This window comes from Toxotes jaculatrix, chromosome 4, assembly GCF_017976425.1.
Source record: "Toxotes jaculatrix isolate fToxJac2 chromosome 4, fToxJac2.pri, whole genome shotgun sequence".
In the NCBI taxonomy this organism is placed as follows: domain Eukaryota; kingdom Metazoa; phylum Chordata; class Actinopteri; family Toxotidae; genus Toxotes; species Toxotes jaculatrix.
The window spans coordinates 22177784-22202276 of NC_054397.1; the positions used below are offsets into that span (position 1 = coordinate 22177784).

General features: G+C 41.6%; 2 protein-coding genes across 4 annotated transcripts; both read right to left on the bottom strand.

The window, feature by feature from the left end:
• Positions 1-1566: 1566 nt before the first annotated feature.
• On the bottom strand, positions 1567-12175 carry LOC121180961 (interleukin enhancer-binding factor 3-like). Of its 3 annotated transcripts, none has more exons than XM_041036676.1 (20): positions 12086-12175; positions 11621-11764; positions 10204-10315; positions 9576-9769; positions 9237-9402; positions 8949-9102; positions 6896-6987; positions 6283-6378; positions 6003-6114; positions 5826-5923; positions 5623-5731; positions 5368-5508; positions 4742-4932; positions 4354-4473; positions 4046-4177; positions 3754-3915; positions 3527-3653; positions 3371-3409; positions 2247-2585; positions 1567-2133 (listed from the first exon to the last, which is right to left on the bottom strand). In XM_041036676.1, the coding sequence occupies exons 2-20, from the start codon at positions 11731-11733 to the stop codon at positions 2024-2026; spliced, it is 2607 nt and encodes an 868-aa protein (XP_040892610.1). In that variant the 5' UTR covers positions 11734-11764; positions 12086-12175; the 3' UTR covers positions 1567-2023. The 3 variants fall into 3 exon arrangements, with proteins under 3 accessions (XP_040892610.1, XP_040892608.1, XP_040892609.1); XM_041036674.1 differs by having other exon boundaries at positions 9237-9405; positions 12086-12174; XM_041036675.1 differs by lacking the exon at positions 12086-12175 and adding an exon at positions 11854-12027 and having other exon boundaries at positions 9237-9405.
• Positions 12176-15740: 3565 nt separating this feature from the next.
• On the bottom strand, positions 15741-20947 carry ptger1a (prostaglandin E receptor 1a (subtype EP1)). Its single transcript, XM_041035189.1, has 3 exons — positions 20709-20947; positions 18250-19154; positions 15741-16864 (listed from the first exon to the last, which is right to left on the bottom strand). The coding sequence occupies exons 2-3, from the start codon at positions 19111-19113 to the stop codon at positions 16595-16597; spliced, it is 1134 nt and encodes a 377-aa protein (XP_040891123.1). The 5' UTR covers positions 19114-19154; positions 20709-20947; the 3' UTR covers positions 15741-16594.
• Positions 20948-24493: the final 3546 nt, after the last annotated feature.

Sequence of the window (24493 nt, forward strand, 5' to 3'; positions counted from 1 at the left end):
GTCTCTCTAGTGGTAGAAACCAAAAATAAAAAACAAAAGTCTATATAAGATATTTCCAAATATACAAATATACAAATATGTAATATACATTGAAACATGAAATGCGTACCAGTCCAGTAGTGAGTGGATTGAAGGGGTTGGAAGATAAATAAAGTAAAATAAATATGAGAATAAAATAAGACAAAAAGAAATGAAATGAGGTATGCAATATGTAAGTTATCTGTTAACTGTAACTGCACTGTTCAGTATAGTGACTGCTGTGGGGAAGAAGCTGTTCCGGTGTCTGCTTGTTCTGGTCTGGAGGGCTCTGAGGCGCCTCCCTGATGGGAGCAGTTCAAACAGTCTGTGTGCAGGGTGAGAGGAGTCCATCATGATGTTCCCTGCCCTCTTTCGCGTCCTGGAGGAGTACAAGTCCTGGATAGAGGGCAGGGGGACACCAATGATACGCTCAGCAGTCCTCACAGTGCGCTGCAGTCTGGTCTTGTCTTGCTTAGTGGCAGCTCCGAACCACACAGTGATGGAGGTGCAACTGTGAATAAACTGTGAATGTACTTTTTGCTGCTTTAAATCAACTCACACAATGGAAGACAAAAGTAAGGTGCAGATGACAACAGCGTTAAAAGTACGTTTAAAAGATATAAATTCTCATACTGTTCACAAGTAGCCTGGTTAAAGGGACAGTCCACTGTTTTTACACATTCATGTTTACTTGTCATGAGGTGCACTACTGCACTGCCTGTACATACAGCTGTATAATATCTTCTGTGGTCTGAAGGAGCTTTCTTAAGTCTGAGGATTTCTCTGTTGGATTTGAGACCTCCGTTTTTCTCCAGAAAGCCTGCAGAGGTCTGAAGTTTGAAAGAAGTGCTCATTCATGAGGCAGGAAAGTTGAATGAAAGAGGCCAATGAGTAGAATCATGGGAAATTTAGGATCCAGTACTTCTGGAGTTTGACTAGAGGATAAAGGTCAGGATGCCTCAGTCCATGTTGCTTTGTTTATGACTGTTTTTAAGAAGACTTTAAGAATGACCATATGACAGCTTAAAAGTATGCATGTGGGTATAACAATCACTGTAGTTTTATTTTTTAATATACCTTGTTCTCCACCGACCATTTACATTGCCTACATTATGCTATTTGTGTCCTTAAGCTACTGTTCCTTTCTCCTGTGGAACCCAAGTACCTTTGTAGCCACAGTGACCTAATTTCCCCACAGGGGTCAATGAGGTTTCACCCTGTCTTTGCTAACCACATAGCTGGACATATAGACCACGTATGCTACATGGTGATACTCGTGCATTCTAGACTGGCTGATAATGTGAAGCATCTGCATGCGTTGCACAAGCCATTCGCAGGACTCTTGCAAAATGTTCCGGGTGACACAAATGTGAGGAATATCTTCAGGAAGTTCAAGTTGACCCGGTTTTCACATAAATACATAATTTAATACTCAGTACCTGAGCTTCACCCATCAAAACAACTGAAAATGTAAGCCCTGAAATCTCAGTACAACTTTGACAACTTTAGGCTTGTTTGTGAATTAGCAAACTAAGTCAGAAACTTAGGTCCAAAATAAGAGTTATTTATTTTACAAGAGTTAATAGAGCATGTTATGTGACACAAATAAACAAATCTTCAGTTCCAAACTACAAGCAGCATCAAATCAATCAAATACTGATACAGAACCAGTACACTAGATTAAAAAAACACAACAGTCCAAGAAACAAGACAATGATAAACCAAGTATGGTTTTGTGTTTTTTTTTTTTTACACGTCAACATGGACATAATGAGGCCCGTAGCAGTTAGAAAACAGGGACGTCAATAAATCATAAACTTGCATCTGTCAACTAAAACTGCTTTTACCAGACAAGTGAATAGTTACAAAACAAACACAGCAAAATTCCAGTTTCAGAGACGACACAAGCACTCGGAAGTGGTATCCCAGGATCATCATCGAGCCTGAACAATCAGAGTCAAAAGATAGCATAGTGAGGTGAGAAAGGCTGCACATGATGGCGTGATCAGTAATTCATGTCGCCATATCCAGAATATGAGCCCTGGCTTTGTCCTCCAAAGCCCTGGTACATCCCATACTCCTGCTGATTCCCCCAGGACGACTGGTTTCCCCAACCTGTGGAAGAATATCAAAGCAATGGATCATTTTTAAGTGTTAACGAACAAACAGAAAAAGTATCACCAACGGGCAGGGATGAATGGATTTCATCTTGCTCCTTCCTTACTCACCATAATTATTATACACTTGGCCCCCTGTCACTGAGCTGGGGTAAGCTGTGCTGTACATAGAGTAGTCTCCTCCCTGGCTCTCGTTCTGACCTTGTGTCAGCATCTTCTTCTTCTCGTCTCCGTACCCGTAGCTGTAGGGACTCTCCTGATCGGCAGGAGGAGGCATCGACTGGTAGCTTTCTCCCTTTGTGACGCTCGAGTTGGTACTGGAGACGGGCGGGGAGGAGTAGGTGGTGCTGCTCTCAGGGTAAAAGGTGCCGTAGCCAATGTTGCTGCCTGATCCCGTAGGGCCGGTGCCTCTGGCTGTGGTGCTGGCTGTGTTATTACCATAGAGTTTATCTTAAAAAGGAAAAAAAAAAAAGACCAGAGCATCACTGTTATGTAGAATCATTTGTTTTTCTAATTTTCCTTCACTGATGAAAAACAAACAAAAGACATGCTTTGTACTAGAGCTCCAATTAACAATTATTTTGAATTAAATGGAATATAATGTATGAAGATAGTGAAAAATGAAAAATGAAAAATCAGAATTTTCCAGATCCCAAGTTGACATATTTAAATTGCATGTTTTGTTTGAAACAAATCAAAACCCCAAAGATTAAAAAGATTAATTTCATTTAAAAAACACCCACAAACATTCACAGTTGAGAAACTAGAACCAGTTAAGTTTTGGCATTTTTGCTTAGAGATGTTTTTGACAATTAAGTTTCCAGAAAATGATTCATTGGTTAATTTTAATTTTATGAATCCTTTCAGCTCCACTTGGAACAAACTAAAATTAACACATTTATCAAGCAAAACAGAAATCATGACAGCAACAGGCAACTTGAGACATGCAAGACACAAACATAAAAATGTCAAGCTGAAAATAGATAAGCGTGTGGGCTTATTTTGAATTTCAGCACCACTGTAAAATAAAAGCTTCTGTAGGACTTTATGGTTTCTTATTTTCCACATGAATAATCTGTGGGAACTTTACCTTCCATTAAATAAAACAGGAATAATTGTACAACAATAATTCCTATTTTGTGTTATTGAGTAGATACAATAAAAACACAAACAATACACCACAACAATCTAGAGTCAGTGTTCACAGAGCTAACAGATTAGTAGTGTATACTTACGATAGCCTGTGCCAGTGCTGCTCTCATAACTGTAGTTAGCTTTTAAAACAATGGAAAGAAATGACTATTTAGTCAATTTCCTCACAGGTGTATGACTTTATTATATTTAAAGGATCCTATTTTCTCTTTACACCCAGCAGGTGTAAAATTCCTTACTCTTGTTATAGCTGGGTCCTGAAGGAAACTGTTTGCCTCGGCCCCTGCCTCGACCTCTGCTGGGACCCCAGCCACGGGATCCGGAGTCTGAAGGAATGCCACGAATGGTACCGAAGCCCGGGATGTGCTGTTGAACGTGACACAGCAGCCAACGTGATGTAACGTGCCCTCAAAAATCAAGTGACCTTTAGTTGTACCTTTTGAGGATCACTAGCTTGATCCATTACCATGTCGGTGTAGGTGACCTTCTTCTTTGAAGAATTCCTGTTAGTGTTTGACACTCCATTGTCGTCTGGGAACAGCTTCTCCAGAGCAGCGAGGGCAGCGTAGGCCTTCGCCTCCTTCTTATTAGAGCCTCTCCCTTTGAACTTCTGCCCATCCACCTCCACCTGAGAGACAGGAAAAACAGAACCCATCAAAGTGTTTTGTCCTTTTAAAATTTGGCTTAGATTAAAAAAAAAACCCCAACAGAAAGCTTTTGATCATCTCTGTTGTCTTGTTTCTGGTGTGATGACTCACCTCCATGACAAAACACTTTTCATGGGAGCCCCCCGTCTCTGCAGACAGCTCGTACTTCAGGCTGCGACGCTTCTCATTTAGCTCCATCACAGGGTTCTTGCCGTTTTTGGTCAAGATGGGACCCTGACTGCTCTGATCACAGCAAGTGGACAAACAATGACTGTTAAATACACACGACTGTAAGCACTTCACACAAGAACATCTCTCCTATCACAGTTTTTCCCCCTTTTTGTCACGATGCTGCATTACTCTATGGAAGTTTTTAAAAAGAGGCTTCTAGATATACAACTCCAGAGGGAGGAACATACATCTTCTGATGCAGCGGAGGTCGTGGTAGCAGCTTTTACTGACTCCTGGGTTCCTTCAGCGTCGCCACTGGACTCTGATTTAGATTCTGAGCCTGTCGGAAGACCGAGATCCTGCAGGACCTGTGAATGACAACAACCAAAACATTAAGTGACAGGAAAACATAAATAAGTGACATGTCTGGGAGCCAATCAGTAAACATGAAAACAAATAGATGAAATCTTTGATGTAAGACTACAGTAGCGCCTCATTTAAGTCACAAATGACTCAACAATGGCTGAACAAATGTTTAATAAACAGGAATATGGATCAACAAAGTCAAATATGGATTCATCACTGTAGCTGATAAATGAGTGAGGACAGCGATACACAGAAAAACAAGAGTCTTGCCTTGGTGGCTACGTTAAGCTTGGCAGCTCGTTTCGAGGGCCCAGTGGCCTCATAGGTTTTCCCATTTAAGTCCACAGCCATTGTGAAGACGGGCTCGTGCACTGGGCCAGTTTGAGACGTGAGCCGGTAATCCAGGCCAGGTCTGTACTGGTTCAGACGCATCACAGCATTCATGCTAAAATCCTCGGTAACTGTGGAGTAAATGGGTAAAGAAAGGCAGAAAGAGAAATATGGATAAAAGAATAAATAAATATGGAGATCAGCCCCACAGAAACACAGGAAGTGGTTATTATTTAATTACTTGTATTCCCCAAAGCTAATAGTTTTGAATTATTAAAGTACATTGACAGAAAAGCTTTTTTTTTTTTTTTTTTTTTAAACTATCTGTCAAAGTATTCCTGATTCAGCACTTGCATTGCTGACACCAAAGCTGTGTGTACTGACAGACTACGTGATGTGATATGTGCTAGAGGATTGAAGTCATGTGTCCATATTTATGAACAATCTTTGTTCACTGTATAAATGTGAATCTATCAGGGGGATTTGAAGACAAAGACTGTAATGAGGGTCATTTTCTCCAGTTAAACATTTTACATCTGCCAAGGCCTCCGACAGTCATTACTAACATGATTTCCTCTGAAAGCACTTCTGGAACTTGAGAAACTTCCTCTGTTTGCTGTTGAGATGGGGCTCCTCCTCCTCTTTCTCCATCTCAGCGTGAGGTCTCTTAGCTGGCAGGCTGAAGTGTCCAGCAGGAGCTATCTGGGCTGCCAAAAAAAAAAACCCAACAGAAACAAGCCTGAGAACAGATCCTTTTCATGAAAGCATTAAATGATTCCTGAACTGCATAAAAAGGGGAAAGACTGCAGACCATTAGGTACCTGTGCCATCTTTGCCACTGGCTCCCACCGATTTCCGTGGCTTTACAGGTTTGTAGTCTCTGCCCAACACCTTGTGCATCTGTGCGAATGCACACAGCCTCAAGGCAAACTAAGAAAAATATATAAAAGTCAGATACTGTTTTTTTTCAGGGTCAAAAATATGACTGTGCTTGTGCCTGCATGTATCAGTGGACCCATCTAACCTGAGCACTTTGTGTGATGTCTTCACGCTGCTGTGGCGTTAGCTTTTCAGTGGCATCAACTGCTTCCTTCTCACACGGATCTTTAATCCCAGGACCATCTTTGTACAGATACAAATAAATTAGAACATTGATGTTAAGGCCAGTGCATGAACATTTACGTTGGTTTGACAAGATCACCTTCCAAGAGGATTCCAGACGCGATGCTCTCTAAAACTCTGCGGAGGGACTCGCCTGCTCCCATTGGTCGCTCAGATGTAGCGATAGCCTTCTCTACCAGCAGTTCAAGAGGCTGTGTGGAGAACAGAGCAGAGAGGATACACACTTCTTATCAAGGTGATGCTCCATTAAAAAACAAGAAGTCAAGGATTTGATCACAGAACCAGAGAGAAGACGGTTGATACACGACTGCATCTTAACCGCGGCTACAGCATAAAGCATGTAAGAACAGCTTTCTTACCCATCCTGAGAGTGGCGTCCAGGTAGGAACACGGTTACACAAGTCCCTCATGATCCGGATCACGACAACGGCAGAACTCAGGTTGTTGACCTTGGCCTGGAGACACAAACAAAACCAGTTCAGTCAGAGGAGCTGCCGCCTCCGACGTGACCTCCCCACTGTGCTTTCTGAGTTTTCACAAAAAGACCCCGAAAACACGGCAAGCACAGAAAGGTCAGAACAACAGAGCTGTCTCCAGATCAACAACTGTTACAACTAGTACATATCAGACATCTATGTCCAGATAGTCTTTGTTGTACAGTAGAGCAGTTGAAATTGAGAGAGCTCAGTCTGGTGGACGACATTTTAATTATTTTAATGAAATGCTGGCGTCGATACCAATGACTTATTCAATTCTGTCACTGGTATGGATCAGCAGATCACTCTCCAACTCTTCTAAAAAAAATTCTTAATCTTCGACACTGCAGGATAATGAATTACATCAACTACAACTGAGAGAACAGTTTAAAACTGTTACAGTCGCTAAATGGAGAGAAAATAAAAAAAAAAAAAAGGTGAGATCATTAAAAGAAACAGTTCAACCTTATGTACAAATAAGTACGTGAATGCAAACCTGGAACCACTTGGCGTGGCGGAGAGACGCCAAGGCAGATAGGCATTTCTGCCTGTCCAGAACGTCCGGCGGATCGTTGACTGTTCGCGTTTCTATTGACGAGGTGGGGTAAGAAGAAAAGGTACAGTTTGACCAAGGGGGTCGGCTCTGTCTTGCAGCTCAGGGAGTAGCAGCTTTCTACAAACCACCAGCAGCGGGGAAAGGGGGGGGGTCACATGCACCTAATGTGTAAATCTTTGGTTCCAACAAACCAGACAGTCATCTGTCAGATCAGACAGATCCCAGCTAACTTTTCTTCACTTATGCGTGAAAGTGGAAATAAAACGACTGTCATAGGGACACAGTAGAGTTTACAACATTGCACAGCATGTTGTTGTTATATGCACTGGGCAAAAACTGCAATTAAAAAACCCCTTTCCCTCAGCCCCTCGGCTTGAGTTTGCTGCTTTCCCCCCCTCCTGAGACAGTGTGTCCAGTTGGTCAAAGGTCCAGCGTTCCTAAAAAACTTCACAAACTAAAAGGTAATCAGTTGTAAATCACAAGCATTTAGAGAATCTACACGTCTGCCCCACACTGCAGCAAAACTGATGGAGTCCCTGTTCCAGAAGTTGCTAAAACAGGCTTCATGAAAGACTGGAGACACAAAGAGCCATACCAGCTTTGTGCAAGTTTCAGCTAATTTTCTACACCGCAAATACAACTCAGCTAATCTATCCCCAGCTACTTCAAGGATTCTGCAAGTTGGTTTCTGCAGATACAGGACAGACTGAAAACTGAACAACGGTCAGCAGTGAAGTGTGACTGCAACAGGGCTGATTGGTAACAGCCAAAACTATGATTAATTCAAATGATAAAGTTACTAGAATCATTATTTAGGAAAGAAACAGTAGAGTTGCATATTTAAAATGTTCATATCTTTACGTAAAAGTCAGTCTTCCCATGAAATCAGTGTTTCCATAAAGCAAACATACCAGTAAATATAATCAAAAGATTTAATAATACTAATAAGAATGTCAATACAGTAAATTCATGTAATGTTAAAAAAAAATGATTCATACCGTTTCATGACTAAATCGTTCTCATCTTCAGCAGCAGCCACATTAATCGGTCTGCTCGTGACACACACCTGACTGCTCAGTTTACCTGTGAACAGGGAGCGTTTGATTCGATGTACCTGAACAGGCCCTCTAAAAATACAAAATGTCAGTGCACCTGATCAAGACTGTGTGGATGCTAAAATCAAAATCGATATGATATGAATTAGCACATGATTTCAAATGTGCAAGCCCCAGTGCGAAGTGTAGTAAATGACACTAAAACTGCACTGAGACTGGTATGGTTCTACATGTGGGGCTTCAGCAAACTCCCACTGACCTTTAAATGAACCCACTGTAACTTTAGACTCCTGCAAATACAACTCATGCTGATAAACACCGAAGCTCCACAAACACGCCACAGACTAACAAATTCATACATAAACACACAACCAATCAGTTGTTCCTACTGGTTTTCTTCTCCGGTTGAATTTAAAATCTCCCAAGAGAAACCAAAGGAAGCTCCTCACCGTCGATCAGTTTTGCTGCAGCTGGTGCCAAATGTACATGTCCAGCATCAACTACATGCAATGCGCGCTTTAACTTGTTATTCTTGAAAAAGCCTTCACTTTAAACATGAAAACAATTCAACAAGAATACACAAATTTGTAAGGCAACGTCTTCAACAACATGTGCAGAATGTATCAGCGACTACTGAGGAAATGTAGCGCTGCCCAACGCCAATTTGTCACAAGACGACGACAGGACTCTCGAGCGAGTGAAGAGCCAACATTCGCTGGTTGTTCACTGGCCTTGGTCTGAGACAGTCACTGTACAAGCTCCACTGAGGTTTATAATGAGATGGTGCACATTGGGTAACTTGCGTGAGGTTTGAACTGTCAGAGCTGAGTCACAGATCAGTGGAGCAGTATAGTGTCTGCGTACTGAGAACACACAGAACGCACAGATCAGCCCTGTGATAGCTGACGTCTAGTTGGAGGCTAGACCAACGTACGTACCTTCTTCTTCTGCAGCTTTACTCTCTTGCTCCGTCCTGACAAGAGGTGATGTCAGGTGGATAGTGAGAGTCAGGACTGACTCCTTCGTGCTTGTCACAACAATGGCTGCATCCCCTGGACACTGCTTTACTGTATATGTCTCCGCTAAAATAGCCTATTAAAGAGAGCAACAAAAAGTTAGGAAAGCAAAGACGGACGCTTAATAACTCAACAACATCCTAACCTGTGAAATCTGTTTTTATGGAGAATGAAAAAAAGAATAAAATGGCTGTAAGTACTAATTTCTACCTCTAACTGTGCAGTTAACTTTTCAGCCACTTGTTCAAGCAGGGTGACAGTCGGCTTGTTGGAACAAAGCAGCACCAGCTCCAGGTCCTTGTCTCCCTTCAACAGGAGCCCTTTGGCCACCAGGCCGACCCTCATGACCCCACGCAGGACACGCTCTTCTGAATCACTACTTGAATGGTGAGAAGGAAAATATGTACAAAATGTACATATATGATTTAATAATTTATATTAAACGGGGAAAAAAACAGATTTAAAAGACTCATTGCATTTTAAAACTTCTCTGATACACTTTTCAATCACTGGGACAACTGCCACAGCCCACTTGGACACCGTGCTTACCTCCGTGCTTCTGTATTCTCTTTGCTGTTTTCTGGAGTATCCATCTGGTCAGCCACAGTCTTCAGAGCACATTCCACATGGGAGACGATTTTCTGCACCGCCTCCAGCTCCTCCGGTGAGGGATACACTTCTGAGTGTTTGGCCATCACGTGACGATCATATGGTCCCTTGTGCACCTGAGGGGATGCAGCCTCCTTCATTGGCAAAAAATATTAAAATAAATAAATATAACATATAACCAATCATTTGAATTCATTTTGTAATGAAAATAATGTTCGGTATCCATTAAAATTAAAAACTGTTCTTACCTTCTTTAACAACTATTATTGCTACTCTGATATATTCTAGTGAAATATAAACAGCAAAGCAAACATAGAATTGCTAAGTATAAAATTAGTAGTAATAATTAGGAAGTTCGTGCTTTAAAAAAAACCTTGGAAAAAGAGGCATTCACATGCACAGGACACAGCTTTCGTGCAGGAGGAAGAGCAATCTTTTTAAAGCACAAAAGGAAATAAAACGTTGACGGAAAACACTACATGTTCAGTCTTAGTGTGAAAGAAGAAGTGAGTTAAAAGACTCACATTAAAAAGCCTATGAATTATCAAGTCTTAATAGATTTAAGAACCTCATAATGTCGTTTATCCTCAATCTCCTCAACAGCTGCGATGTAGTCATGGTACTGTCTCAGCTCCTCCTCGTAGCACAGGCAGTCGTACCAGTAACGTAGCTCCTCGTACCTGGAAGGAGGACGTCACAAAATGAGGACACCTTCTGAGGACAGGCTCCAGCGTTTAACACAAAAGCAGGTGCTGTGTCGATGAATAAGTGTGAAATGAGGTGTTTGGTAAACAGCTAAGTAACACAACAATCAACACTTTTCACTGACAATTTGAACTGTTACCAAGATCCTATGAAGCTTTAGTAAACAGTCCTGCATTTAATTCAACAGGCCTCGACTCGAAAAGTGATTTCAGCACAAATAAAAAAAGAAAACGCAGCACTTAGAGAGCAGCTCACTGACCTTTTACCTAACTTTCTGTGTGTGTGTGGGCTGTGTTTGAGGCATTTTTTATTTTGTTAGTATTCAAACACATTTAGTTAGTTCGAACCAGTGTGCTGAAGCTTGTATCAAACTGCCTTTGTCACGTGACTGATGACGTCTGACGGTTGTGTTGGGAGAGGTGCAAACAGTTCAAACACTGCCAAAGGCCAGAGGTATGGTTTGCATTTATCATCTGTTATTGAAAGAAAATGTATCTCATTAAAATTCCTCTAACAAATATTGTGTTAGTCTTGGTATCTTAAAGACCCACTACAGTACTGGATGACTCACAAGCCTGTATATGCCCACTTATTACAGATGGCTATGCAGCATCTTTGCTTGTCAGCATCCTCGCTGCCATGTGAAAGGATCTTTTTCCAGTCAGCAAAGAAACCGTCCAAAAACCCAGCACTGTGGAGCAAATTCTATCTCTAAATAAAAACCTTCAGTGAAAACATAAATACACTTTTCCACGTCCACAAAATTGTACTGCTGATTGTACAGCACGCTGCCATATTGTTTACACTTATTATAGCAAATTACAAATGAACCCACGCACACGTTCAGATGACACCACACATCTGGTGTAGTGTAGCTCTCTGATGAATTCCCAATCATTATCAGAACATCCAAAACAACATCCTAGTTTTAACAGTGCATCCATTGTTAGCCTTTAATCACACATACAGAAAGCGAATGATTTAATGGCTGCTGTCCTTTCTGCACACCACCAGATGTCGCTGTGGTTTCTTTCATCAAAGCTTAAAAGCGTCAACTCTTTTTCCGGCACAATAAGGAAGAAGCATGAGGTTTCTTCCGTCCATCCCTGCAGACAGTGCTCTCCTGTACACGGTACTTACAGCTGTACGCATTTTAAAGCAAAGTTGAGTTGATTCAATGTAGTGTTAAAATACAACTGCTCTTACTTTATATCAATGTCATTTAGGATCATTTAGGTAAGTAAACACTGCTCTAACTGAGTGAGTGAGTGTGGGTGCACCTGTCAAAATCCTGCGGGAGCAGCCGGTGTCCCTGCTGGATCAGACTGTCCCAGTACAGCAGCTCCTCGTACGCCTGGTGCTCATCCCACATTGGCGCTGCAGCGGCCGCCATGCTGTCACGACTTTCGGGCCGAAGCTACCACCTGTTTTCGCAGCAAAAAAAAAAAAAAAAAAAACTTTGTTAGCCAGAGAGCAGCTGACAGATTATTTAAAAAAAAAAAAAAAAAAACACCTGTCCAACAGTCACGTCGTTTATCCTCCCGTGCTCTGCGGAGGAAAGCTGCTGAACTGTGTGCAGCTGGTTAGCTAATGTTTACAGCACTGACAGTCCACTGACTGTTAGGGAGCCAGCTAACGTTAGCCTGCATGCCAGCGCCACAGCTGTCCGTTTGCAATTAGAGGTGGTCCCTTCGCACAATACCGCAGACTTCCGTCTCAATTTCGTTCGTGCAGGAAGGACTTACCTTTGTCGACGAGCCAGTAACCAGAGGGCAGTCCTTCCAGCCTTTACGCTGCCACCTTTTCGTGTTCTTCTTCGTGTTTATTAGCAGGTCGAAAACCAACTTTAAAGGTGCATACCGCCACCTAGTGAGGCGGAGTGTGCAGAATCGCGGCACAAGACCATCTGAATACTGATCTGTCTGAAGAATAAAAATAAAATCACACCCTGTTTCCCGATCCTGACTGTACTATATAACCTATCCTCTTATTTCCCTGACATCTAGTAGTGAATTTAAGCTCCATTCCTGCCCTGTCTCAATAATGTACAATAATAATGTCTCCCTTTATTGTCTGTATCCAGCTCCTCCTGCCAGGAGTTAATTAGGGCCCGAGCACCGAGTGGTGCGAAGGCCCTATTGTTTTTCTAATGTTTATTATTATTATTATTATTATTATTATTCCTCCCAAACAACTGCATTTTTCAACCCCTTCCCATGCTCTAAAACGCCTGAAATTTTGCACACTCATCAGGTCTGGTGAAAAATTTGATATTTTGTGGTCGTTGTAAATGGGGGGGGCCAAATGGCTCCGCAGCGCCCCCTTGAAATTTTCAAAACCCCCCTCCCATTGGGCTTAGTTTGTCATAGGTGCATGAAAATTGGTACACATGTTGATCATACCGAGACACACCAAAAAGTCTCTTGACACCATGACCTCAACCCAACAGGAAGTCCGCCATTGTGGTCGGAAGTTGGCGATTTTGGCGAAATACACCATTGGTATGCGGACGAACTCGTGCTAGGGATTTCACCTGATCCACTTCATATTTGGTGGACCTCACCTCAAGACTATGATGATCAAAAGTTATCAAAGGCTTTTCTCTAAGTTAAAGGGCGTGGCCTCTGTGGCCCGCCAAAGTTTGGTGGCGTTTGGTGAATTTGCCATGACATTTTGAATGGCTCTCACGTCCACATACTTTATCCAAACATCTTCAAACTTCATGAGCTTGATCAGGGCTCTGCCCTGAACGCCTCCATATGTCAAACTCCCGCCTTACTCGTGGCGTCCCCTGCTGGTAACAGGAAATGACCTATTTTTACTCTGAAGTGTACTGCTCCTTAATAGTTGACACCATCGGCTTGGTTTCTGCTCTACAACCTTCCCAACTACTTGGTGAAGCTACATTATAAAGGCCGTGAAGCTGGGTGCAATGGCATCTGTGTGGCGGCGCGGCAACTGACGATCCCTCGCCGTGAAATTACGTTTGGATTTGTAATGACCTTAACCACCTCCTATGATCCTAAAAATTCATACACACGTTCTTGGGGGCTGGTCCTAGACTCTGATGGGGTTTTTGTAATTGGGCGGGGCAAAATGGCTCAACGGCGCCCCCTTGAAGATTTAAAATACCCCTCTCCATATGGGTTTTTTTGGAGTACGAAGATGAAAATCGGTACACATAAAGAACACTTCCTGACGCACAAAAAAGTCTCTTGACACCATGACCTCAACCTAGCAGGTAGTCGGCCATTTTGTTTTTGGCGGCCAAATTTCAGTGCTTTCCACCATTGGTATGCGGACGAACTCGTGCTAGGGATTTCACCCGATCAACTTCATATCTGGTGGACCTCACCTCAAGACCATGATGATCAAAAGTTATCAAAGGCTTTTCTCTAAGTTAAAGGGCGTGGCCTCTGTGGCTCGCCAAAGTTCGGTGGCGTTTGGTGAATTTGCCATGACATTTTGAATGGCTCTCACGTCCACATACTTTATCCAAACATCTTCAAACTTCATGAGCATGATGAGGGCTCTGCCCTGAACGGCTCCATATGTCAAACTCCCGCCTTACTCGTGGCGCCCCCTGCTGGTAACAGGAAATAACCTGTTTGTACTATGACGTGTACTGGGGAGAAGAGGAGAGGACATAGGAGGACTCTGGTACTCTTGGCTGCGCCGGCTGCGACTCCCGCGGGTCGCAAGGGGTGCGAGGGCCCGTCATCGCTGCTTGCAGCTTTAATTATGACTGTTCTTATTAATGATTTATTAATGATCTCAAAGAGATAAAAGAGTCATGTCATGTCATCATCTGCCGCTTATCTGGGCAGCAGTCGCCCCCACAACCTGGACCCAGATAAAAGAGTCATCTTTGCCAATTTATCTGCTTGTTCATTACCTTTAATGCCTAGATGAGCAGGGACCCGACAGAACTGCACTTCTATTCCCATCCTATTCCCATCCCTAATGTTAAAAGCATAATGTGAGTTTGTGCTACGAAATCTGGACAAATGATTCCTGCTGAAACAAGTTATCAGTCAGTCTGTGGTATATATTAACTTTAATCAAAACAAAGAGTCTATGAACAATAAATAATTATAGCTACATTTCTGAAAACACATGAATTCAATCTGCCTTTATTTCATCTTGTATTTTGTTTTTTTTTATTAGTGCCATTGTTCTTGTTTTTCACAAGATTTGACTGTAATTTCCTTTTGCAATGCTTTATACTTGGACTGTGATGAAATGGAAATGTATCTTTTTATTAGTAAAATCTTTTGCTAAAATATAAATCTGTCAAAAATTGCTCCCGCTATAACCATCATTTACAATAAAACCCTTGTCTCAGGGTCTTTACATTAAAAATACATCGTGACATCTTTAAACACTTTTAATTTGTTTTTGTAATGCTGGAATAACCAAGCCATAAAGCTACAATTGATAAAGAGATGGGAAGAAAGAGGAAAGAAAGCCAGTAGTAATGATTGTGCAATAATAATACAAATATCTATATATTTGGCTAACCATCAGTGCACTGCGTTAGGTTTATGGTGGAAGAGTAATTTCATTTTAGGTGAAACAAACAACAGCACAGACATTAATGTCCTCTGGTCCAGAGGCAGTAGATGTAGTTATTTATTGACTTGTATATTTTTCATTCATGTTTATGTTATATTTATCTATTTTTAATTTCCACATATTTCCAGTTTTATACAGAATGTTTGATTTATTAGCCTTTTGAAGATAAGCATTTTGTGCCATAGTGACCAGCACAGTGCTACCTGAGCAATTTCTCATGGTTAAAAAGCAACAGCGTGGGCCACAGATAGAACTGGCTGTTTACTAGTAGCAAGTAGCAGAGAGGATTTATGGGCGAGCCTGTGGAATAAGAAGGACAAATAGTTACAGCTGCAGACATCATCAGTGTGGCTGGAAAGAAATGATGCACGAGAGGAAACAGACAAAACCGGAAAATGGAAATGCTAGTATTTCACTGAATCACGACATCTCTTCTAAAGTTACTCAGACACAGACTGCGTGCTTAGACACTTGCCCCAGTAAGGAAGCAGCTCACTAGAAATAGCAAGAGACTGAATCGAGCTGGAATCAAAACGATTTTCTGAACAACTTTCTTGATTTAATAGGTTATTACCTGCATGACCTTTGAGGGTCATCACAGTCATCTTTGGAGAGTGAAGTCCAGAATGACTCTGCAGGACGTCCCAATCGCAGATAATTTATAACATATACAACAGATTGATAACTGCACCACTGTGTGCAGTGCAGTATATTTATTAACCAGTCAAATTATCCTCCCTCTCAACATGGGCCTATTTCTTAAGAATATCACAGAAAAGACAATTAAATAAATCCAAAGACTCAGAGTAAAGGTGATGTGTCCACGTCACATTGCATCGTTTTATTTACATTCAAAGCTCTTTACATTTCCTCAGTAAATCGAGGATACAGTTCAAGTATTAACTTATAAAATCTTACATTATTTCACATAAAGCACTGTATAAACTCATGAAAGCATATTTAAACTTAAACATTCATAAACTCGACAGTATTTGAATATTAACATTCCTTTATGAAATACATTCAGCAAAATACATAAAATTCCAGATACACTCTAAATACTTCTGGATTTACTCTGAAGCTCCCTCTGATGATTGCACTGCTACATTTTTCCTTCCACATTTGTCTAATTTACGAGTCACTGTGCAATTAATGTTTTTTACTTTCAAAGCTGGTGAAAATGAGGTTGAGAGTTAAAATCCAATAAGACTCAGTCCCTCTGTAAATATCGCTCCTACAACCCTCTGCAGTTTGGTTAATACTACATTCATATCCTGCAGCTTACATCTTTGCCCTTACTTTTTATGAGTTTCCAAAATGAGGATACAATTATAATAATATGGAATGTTCACTTATTATAAGTAAACAATACAAAGTTTATGATATTTTGTGCAAAATCACAACATTAGCTAGCTTCCATTTATAAGGTCAAACAATGAACTCACTGGTAAAGTTTGATGGAGTATAACAGAGAAATTTAGATTGAATCCGTTAAACATTTCTTAAGAGGACCAGCCAAGAAAAGTCAGACTAGTCTGCTCCACTGATCTCTACTCTTTCCACCTGCTGTAATGTGGGTTTCTCCAGCTAAATTTCTCTGCTGGCCCAGTTCTTCAAATGTTCAATAACCTGGTGGCAGAGTGCATCCACAAAGTATTAATATCAGTCCTTCTCTCAGCTCACACTTGGTTGACTTCCTTCTTCTCTGAGCTTGGAAAAGAGGTGGGCTCCCAGCGGCCTAATACATTTCCCCTCAGCCCCACCTGACACTTAGCGATGAGGTAGATTTTGCGGAGGACGGTGCGGCGCAGCAGTATGTAGACCCAGGGGTCGAGGATCTGGTTCCACGTGGCCAGCCTCACGCCCATCACCATCAGGGTTTTATATTTGGCCAGGTCGTCCCCGATGGATCCTGTGTAGGAGTGGATCACGGAGATCAGGCCAAAGATCTGCAGGCATGAAACACATGCTTGCGATTATTATATGATGAAAGAGTGAAAATGCTGCTTTGATTCTAAAGGTGCAAAATTACTCAAACATAAGAGCTTTGCAGTAATAGTCATGCACCTGAACTGAAGGCCCAGCTCAGGTCAGACACAGATTTTCCTTTTATGTAGAAGTAGGTAGGCGATACCACAAAGTCCTAAACCCCCTCTCATTGCCTGGTATTACTTGATTCCAGTGTGGATTCAATGCCAAGCACCAATATTTGGTATAATATACCAATTTATACCAATTCTTATTGGTACAAATGCAGGATATACTTATTACGATTGAAAGCCATAAAGTGCTGTAATGTAAAGGAGAGGTATGTGCCTTGAAATTGCATGCAGGTAGAAACACAAGACAGTTTTACTGATAACAACAAATAACTAATGTTTAATGTGTGAACTCTCTCAACTAATGAGGCGATGCTGCATGCACACACACAACAGCTGCACACACACAACAGCTGCAGAGAGGCAATTGTGCACGCAGCAAGAGGAGTGTTCATGTGCCCAGAAGGTGATCTAATGTGAGATGGATCAAGTTTTTTGAAACTGATCCTACTGCTGCAAGAACTGATACAGATACTCAGAAGAAGACTATCGATCTGCTCTCCCGTGTATGAAGGATCATGCAGCAGAATCTGCCACCAGTGTTTGATGATCGGCAAATATTAAAATATTAAGATGTCTTATCTTTTCTATTTTTATATTAGGTGTATATATTGTTCTGTTTGATATAGGAGTTATTGCAATATTTTTACTTGATTTTCATTATACTATACTCTTATTTTTGTTTTTCATTTTACTTATTTATTCTAGAAATTTTTCTCTTACCACACACTATGTGCACTTTTCCTCTTTTCTTCTTTTCAACTGGGAACTAAAGTAACAGCAAGAATTTCCCTACGGAGATTAATAAAGTCATTCTGATTCTGATTCTGATTCTGAATAATACACTGAATGTATTATTAGTGTAAGTTATCAGCATTTGTTATCATTATTACTATTTTCCTATTGAATTGTGCTAATTTGGAGGTTTTTCAACTTGAATTTTGATTTGTATTACGTATCTATAAACCTAGATAAAAAAGGCTCCAATATTATTATTAATTTCCACAAAAACAGGCAGTAAAAATGCTTGAAGACCTTGTGCATCCATTCTAGTGTCTTCAGTTACCCTGGCTGGTTAGCCTTTGTAAGCTGGGCTGACAGCAAACCTGAAATGAGCTCTAATCAGGCAACACAAGTTTTGTGTTGAACTACTGATGATAAAAATTCTACTGATAATATACGTTTAACTGGATTCTTTCCCTACCTTCCCACTCAGTGTATGTCCTGATACTCACCAGCAGAGGGCTCCAACAGATACATGAGGTTACCATGATGCCGACCAGCTGCACCACCATCTCTATGTCATGGGATTTGGTGGAGTGATGGGAGCCGGGCTGCCTCCTGAGCCGAGCGAGCACCAGCGTCAGTCCACTGATGGTGTTACACACCAGCGCCACAGCCAGCGAGGTCAGACCAAGTCCAGAGAACAGCACCACAAATGCCACATCCACCTCCTCAGTGTCGCTGAGCACTTTAATGAAACACCAGGTCCCTGGGTCCTGGTAGGTGTAAGAGCCCAGCTGAAAGCAGGGCAGCATGGCCACACACAGAGCTGCCAGCCAGATGACAGACAGGCAGATCTTCGTGCGGGTTTTGGTGACCAGGGATGAGTGCAGCAGAGGCTTAGTGACGCCCAGGCAGCGCTCAGCAGCCATGGCGCAGCCCATGAAGAGTGGGCACAGGCCAAAAAACACCATGCTGCCACCCAGGAACTGGCACATGCCATCAGAAGAGTTGAAGTGCTCTGGGCGCACACCTCCGTGGAGGAGTCGGAGAACCAGGGCACCAGGGATCACATGGCCAACGAAATCTGTGACCACAAGTGAAGTTGCAAACAGAAGGAATGTGGCTTTGGAGCGCCGGCGCTGTAGGGAGTAGGCATTCGCCAGAATGACGAGGGCCACAATGTTGGAGATGATGCCCAGCGTCATGGACAATATGACAATGATGCCGCTGCTGGTGGGATGCTCCAAGGTGGAGTTCCTCTGTGGCGACAGCCCTTCAACAGCCACCATGGCCTCCACCTTCCCTCCACTGTCATTAGAGAAACGAGGGAGGAGCGGGGAGGCTGAGGAGTTGTAGTGGCTCAAAGCTAACATCACTGAACTCTGAAGGTCATGAGGTCCATAGTCAAGGGAGTCTGAGTGAGAAAGAAGAAACAGATCTGATTAGTAAACTGCCAGTGAACTGGATCAAAGTAAAATTCTGTCTACAGTGAAAGTTACACACAATGAATATACGGGTGAAAATGAAATGAATGCTTCCACACAGACGCTGAGGCGTCACTGAATGGTTTGATAAGTATAAAAAAGTCTTGAATCATATTCTATGACCTTCACAGTCACCAGATTTCAACCCAACTGCACATCTATGACAGATTTTGGAGGACGTGTTAGTCAGCGCTCTCCACCACCATCATCCAAACACCAAATGGGGGAATATCATTTGGAAGAATAGTGTTCATCCCTCCAGTGGCATTCAGAGAATCTATTGCAAAGAGCTGTTTTGCTGTTTTGGGAGCTAATAGTGCCCTGTACCTTAGCTAAGAACCATTATGTTGATTTTTGCCTTAAACTTTTAAACCCAGCATCTTTTACGTTTAGGATTTAAGTCCCTCTAACAAGTAAAAGAGTTAAACTCCTACAAATTCTTCACAGATGACTAAAGATCTGACTAGACCTGAGTAGACTTGTTCTGCTATTTATCTTCGAAAAAGTCAAACTTTATTTGACAGGGCCTTGTGCTTGGAGTCAAAAAAAAAAAAAAAAAAACAGGGGGTAACACATTTTAGCAACCGCAGAATCACAGACACAATGAAGACATGTCAATTAATTGAGCCACTGTCATGATGCAGAGGGGTTTCTCATCCCTGGAGGGCTGGCTGGAGGTCAAACACAGGTCATAAACAGGACAGTCCTCCCAGCAGCACACCAACAAAAAGCAGTATATTAAAACACACAAGAACTGAGCAATATTGTATATTTGTAGCATCTTTCATCGTAAGCATACAGAGCATTTTTCTAATTTAAAGAATCATCATTTGTCATTTTTGTTGTCTGAGCCGAGCTTTCAAGTCAGTCAGTGGTCAAACTTCTCCCAGAGTGAGTTGTGATTTTTTTCTGAGACAGTGACAGTGTCATCTGAAGAAAACAGCTGATTTTCTCTACTTATCTGGTTATTCTGATTAGAGAGGAAAAAAACGTTAAATATTGCCTGTACAGTTTCTCACGGAACAGTTTGTCCACAGTGGAAGAACTGCCATTAGATGGTGACTGTACAGGTTTGCACCCGTTTGCAGAATACTGTTAAATTTTATAACGTGTGTAAGAAACTATGAAATTAAATGAAAATCACAGTAATAAAATCAGGATAAATGTTATCCATCAACTTATTATCGAATTCTTAACAAAGATGCAAACCAGTTCTTAAATTCAAGCTATGGCTCAGGTTAATTTCCTCAGTTAAAAAACAAAACAAAAGTTTAACTTTATTCGTTACTTTTTCAATTTAATTTTATTTATATAGCGCCTTCCAAAATCAAAACTGTCTCAAAGCGCTTTACAGAGACCCAGAGCCTGACCCCAGAGCAAGCACTTAAGGCGACAGTGGCAAGAAAAAAACTCCCTTTTAACAGGATGAAACCTTGAGCAGGACCTGGCTCATCATTAGAAATAAAATGAAGAAGCAGGCTCACCACGACATAGTTCTGCTATCCTTCTCAGTCCAGCTGAACGTCCAAAAGATAGTTTTCCTTGTGAGACAGATATCCAGAGCTACTTTCAGCAACCCAGAGACAGATGAACAAATGTCTTTTTCTCGAGATCAGAAATCATGTTTCCCTTTAATAAAGGGCACGGCATCGAGGTCCTTGGTGGAATATTTTCCATGGCTGAATCCGTCCGGCTGCTGCATGGCGGTTTGAAGGTTGTGAAGGATCCCCACTGACACTAAAATACCGAGTCAGGTTTTTTATAGCGCGTCTATCCGCCCTCGGTCCGTGTGGGCGTCTCTGCTGCTGTGCGCCCCCTGAGTCAAGTTCATCCCCCCGCTGCCGCTGCTGCTGCTGCTGCAGATTAGGTCGCATCTCCCTGTTTACATTAAGTGTGCAGCCAGTAAGTACACTTTAATGTCGTTACTCACTTCATGTGTATCACCTACATTTCTAAGAAATTATGTCAAATAAACCAGTTTTATCTTCGGGCAGCACATTGTGGACACCAGAGCTGCTGAGGTTTACTTTGCTGCACATATTACAGCCATAACTTTGACTTTAAATGCCACCACATTGTTTAGATATACATGGTTTACAAGATTAGAGTCTATGACTTTTACTTGTCTTAATCGGATTGAAGACATTGTTCAGCCTTTTGTTTTCTGGAGCCTGGATCAATGTGAGCAGATTCAGTTTCACAGCCTACATTAATTTTTTTTTTTTTTTTTTTACTGTTTAATGCGCAACTCAACTGTGCTCAAAATAACTTCGGAGGTATCAGTTGTCCAGAAAGATCCAGTAGTGAATGTGCTGTTTGTCAGACTGCTGTTAGAGAGGCTTTCTATTTCAGTTCCCTGAATAAATGATCTCAGTGCACATGGAGAGTAGGTCAGGCACTTAGCTGGAGTTAAATAAAAGGATTTCATTAGGCGAAATTAACAAAAAAAAGTTGTTTGTTTTGCAGTTTGTATTTTTGAAATTTCACATACACAGAAGTTCTGGAAATTCATAGGAGTAATATGGAAAAGTCATATTCACCTTCATGAAATATCCAGATGTTCATCAGGGGTTTTTGCAGCTGCACAAACAACATGTCAGTTCCTCCTCTTGTAGATTGACATTGTGCGAGGGGGAAACCAGGAGGAGGCATGCTGTATCTCTGATTTTGGTTCTTTTGCTGCGTACTGGGGACAGGTGGTCATGTTTGTTTTAATTTTACAAGGACCTGGCAGCCCAGCTGGACACATACTTGCACAAGTTGTGGTTTGGAAAAAGGGAAAAAGCAACATCTCAAATTGTCTGCAGGAAAGAGAGTGGAGTTAGGCACTGACACCCAAATTGGTTTACAAAAACAAGAAAGAGAGGAGGCTGGAAGAAAAATAAACAAGTCTGTGGACTGACAGCTGTTTTTGGAGACATATTGTAGAATGTCACCACGTGTTTAACGATCCAAAAACGTCTGTAGGAAAAGCCTTCATTTGTTAAGGTGCAAGTGCATCTGTTGTAGGTTTAAGCAGAGATGTATGCAAAAACATTTGACAGCAGCAGATCTGGAGCTGGGATCCACCAGACTGAATGAAAACATACTTAGTTTGGACATGTAATTACTTTCAGGGTCTTTACTTTGACTAAATGAGAGTCTACTTCTATGCTAGTAGCTGATGAGGCTGCTTCGGTACAGTGGTAAATGTTATTAACAAGTTAAACATGCGGATGCTTTGGAGATGGGACAGTCTTTAGCAGCAGCAGTTTAGCAGGGATTTGGATAAAAACTATAGACAAATCAAAAATGTTACCCTGTCTGTTGGTGGCACAAGAAGAAATGTCAAAGGATTACCACGGTCATTTGGGTTCATCTTCTGAAAATCTGTAGAAAATTTAAAGCCAATCTATTCAGCAACTGTCAAAATATTTCAGTCAGAACCCAAACTGCTGGGGCATCTTGGTTACCGTGGGATTTGAGGTTCTGGCTTGTGTTCGTCTGAAGACCTCTTTCATGTTGTTCCTCATGTCTCTCTCCCTTCAGTTGACTGTTGACCCTAATAACGGTATAAAATAGTATAGAGTATAGAGGGAAAAACAAAGCACTTGGTGTTGCCCTGTAGTTTAGGGATTAAGATGCTGACCATGAAGTGCAATGTCCTTGGTTAGAGTCGAGGTCTCCCTTGTTTCCTGTCTTCACAAAAGCTTAAAATGCCTCAAAGAATCTTTAAAACAAAATGAAACTGTCAACCAGGCGATGCTAGAGAAAGAGTAAAGGGATCAAAGTCAGTAGGATTCATCCTCTGGGGATAATGAATATCTGTACCACATTTCATGGCAGTCCCTTCAATAGCTGTCATAATATATTAGTCAGAACCAAAGTAGTGGACTAATTGCCATCCTTAGAGCCACACCAATAGCGTGGCAAAAAAAATGAAAGGAGCCTGTTCCCAAATTCATTTAGCTTGTATTTTCCTGGAGACCTATTAAAGTAAAAAACACATAGTAACAGTCAAACACAAAAACATCTGACTGTGACTTTATGTTGTAAGAAACTACTGTTGTTGTTTTCAAAGCCCACAGACGTAATTCAGCATTAGAAGTTAGACTGCTTTTCATTTTATTAGCTTCACACACCTTATTAGCACATCAGGCATGTTTCACTGTCTGTTGCTCTTGGACCAGCGAGCCAATAATTCATGTCTGATTGTCTTCCTTTCCTGGTGCCCATTTAGACTCTTTAAGTGCAACAATCAAGCATTTGGCCGCCATGTGTGTTATTCCTCCAGCTCTGAAAAGGAGACCCCGTTGCCCCCATTTTCCTCATCACTTTCTCTTGCATATGGTGCCATTTGGCCTCTACAGACCATTGGCTCTTCCAATACCAAGTCTGGGGTTTATGGGTTTGAGGCTCCATCTACACCCTTTACCCTTTGACTGGACCACAAAGTGAAAAAACCCGCTGACTGCATACCTGACGATCTTAGAGATGGAAGAGCGCCTCAGCCTGGAAAAGTTTACATTAAGATCTCTATCTTTTCTCGAAGTTGGAAATATAATATTGAAGAAAAAGCTTCAAAAGTTTTCTTGTTGCATGTGCACGCAAGTATCCCATCTTGGCTTCAAGACTCCAAACTCCCCCACCACAACTGTTCAACGGTTCCTCTCATCGCCAGTTTGCCAGACCTTTCTGCAGAGCACATGCCTGTATGTCAGAGAGATTGAGTATTTCTAACCATTTGAGCAGCTTTGAAGTAGACAGAAGTTGGGTTTGCCAGGAACTGTTCCCTCTAATATCTGAAATATGATTTTTTTTTTTTTCATATCACTGCAAGGAAATTCAGGCCTGAGACAGTAGTTTTCACAACTGCAGTGTGTTAGATTCAATCAAACAATGTGACATCATGTATTGTAATGCATTTAGTGTGGCAAAGGTAACCACGGGGTCATGTGCTCGTGCATTCCTCACTGACATTTTAAGGACATGCTGGTTATTATGAGTGGAAAGCCACACACTATCTGTCTGGGCGCCTCAGAAACTAGTGGCCAAAAATGAAACAGTGGAATGTTTGCATGAGAATATTCAGCAGAGAGAAGAGGAGACAAACAAGCTGTCAAAGGCAGAAACAAGTTCAGCTACTTTTCTCTGATGAAACACACACTCCTTGTAGTACAGGCTGTCTGGCTGGACCCTAAAAGTCCTTTCTAATATTCAGTTAATGTTTTGCCTACTGTATGACTCAAACTCTGTAAGGAGAGGGAGTTCTCACTGTGCCAAGACAAAC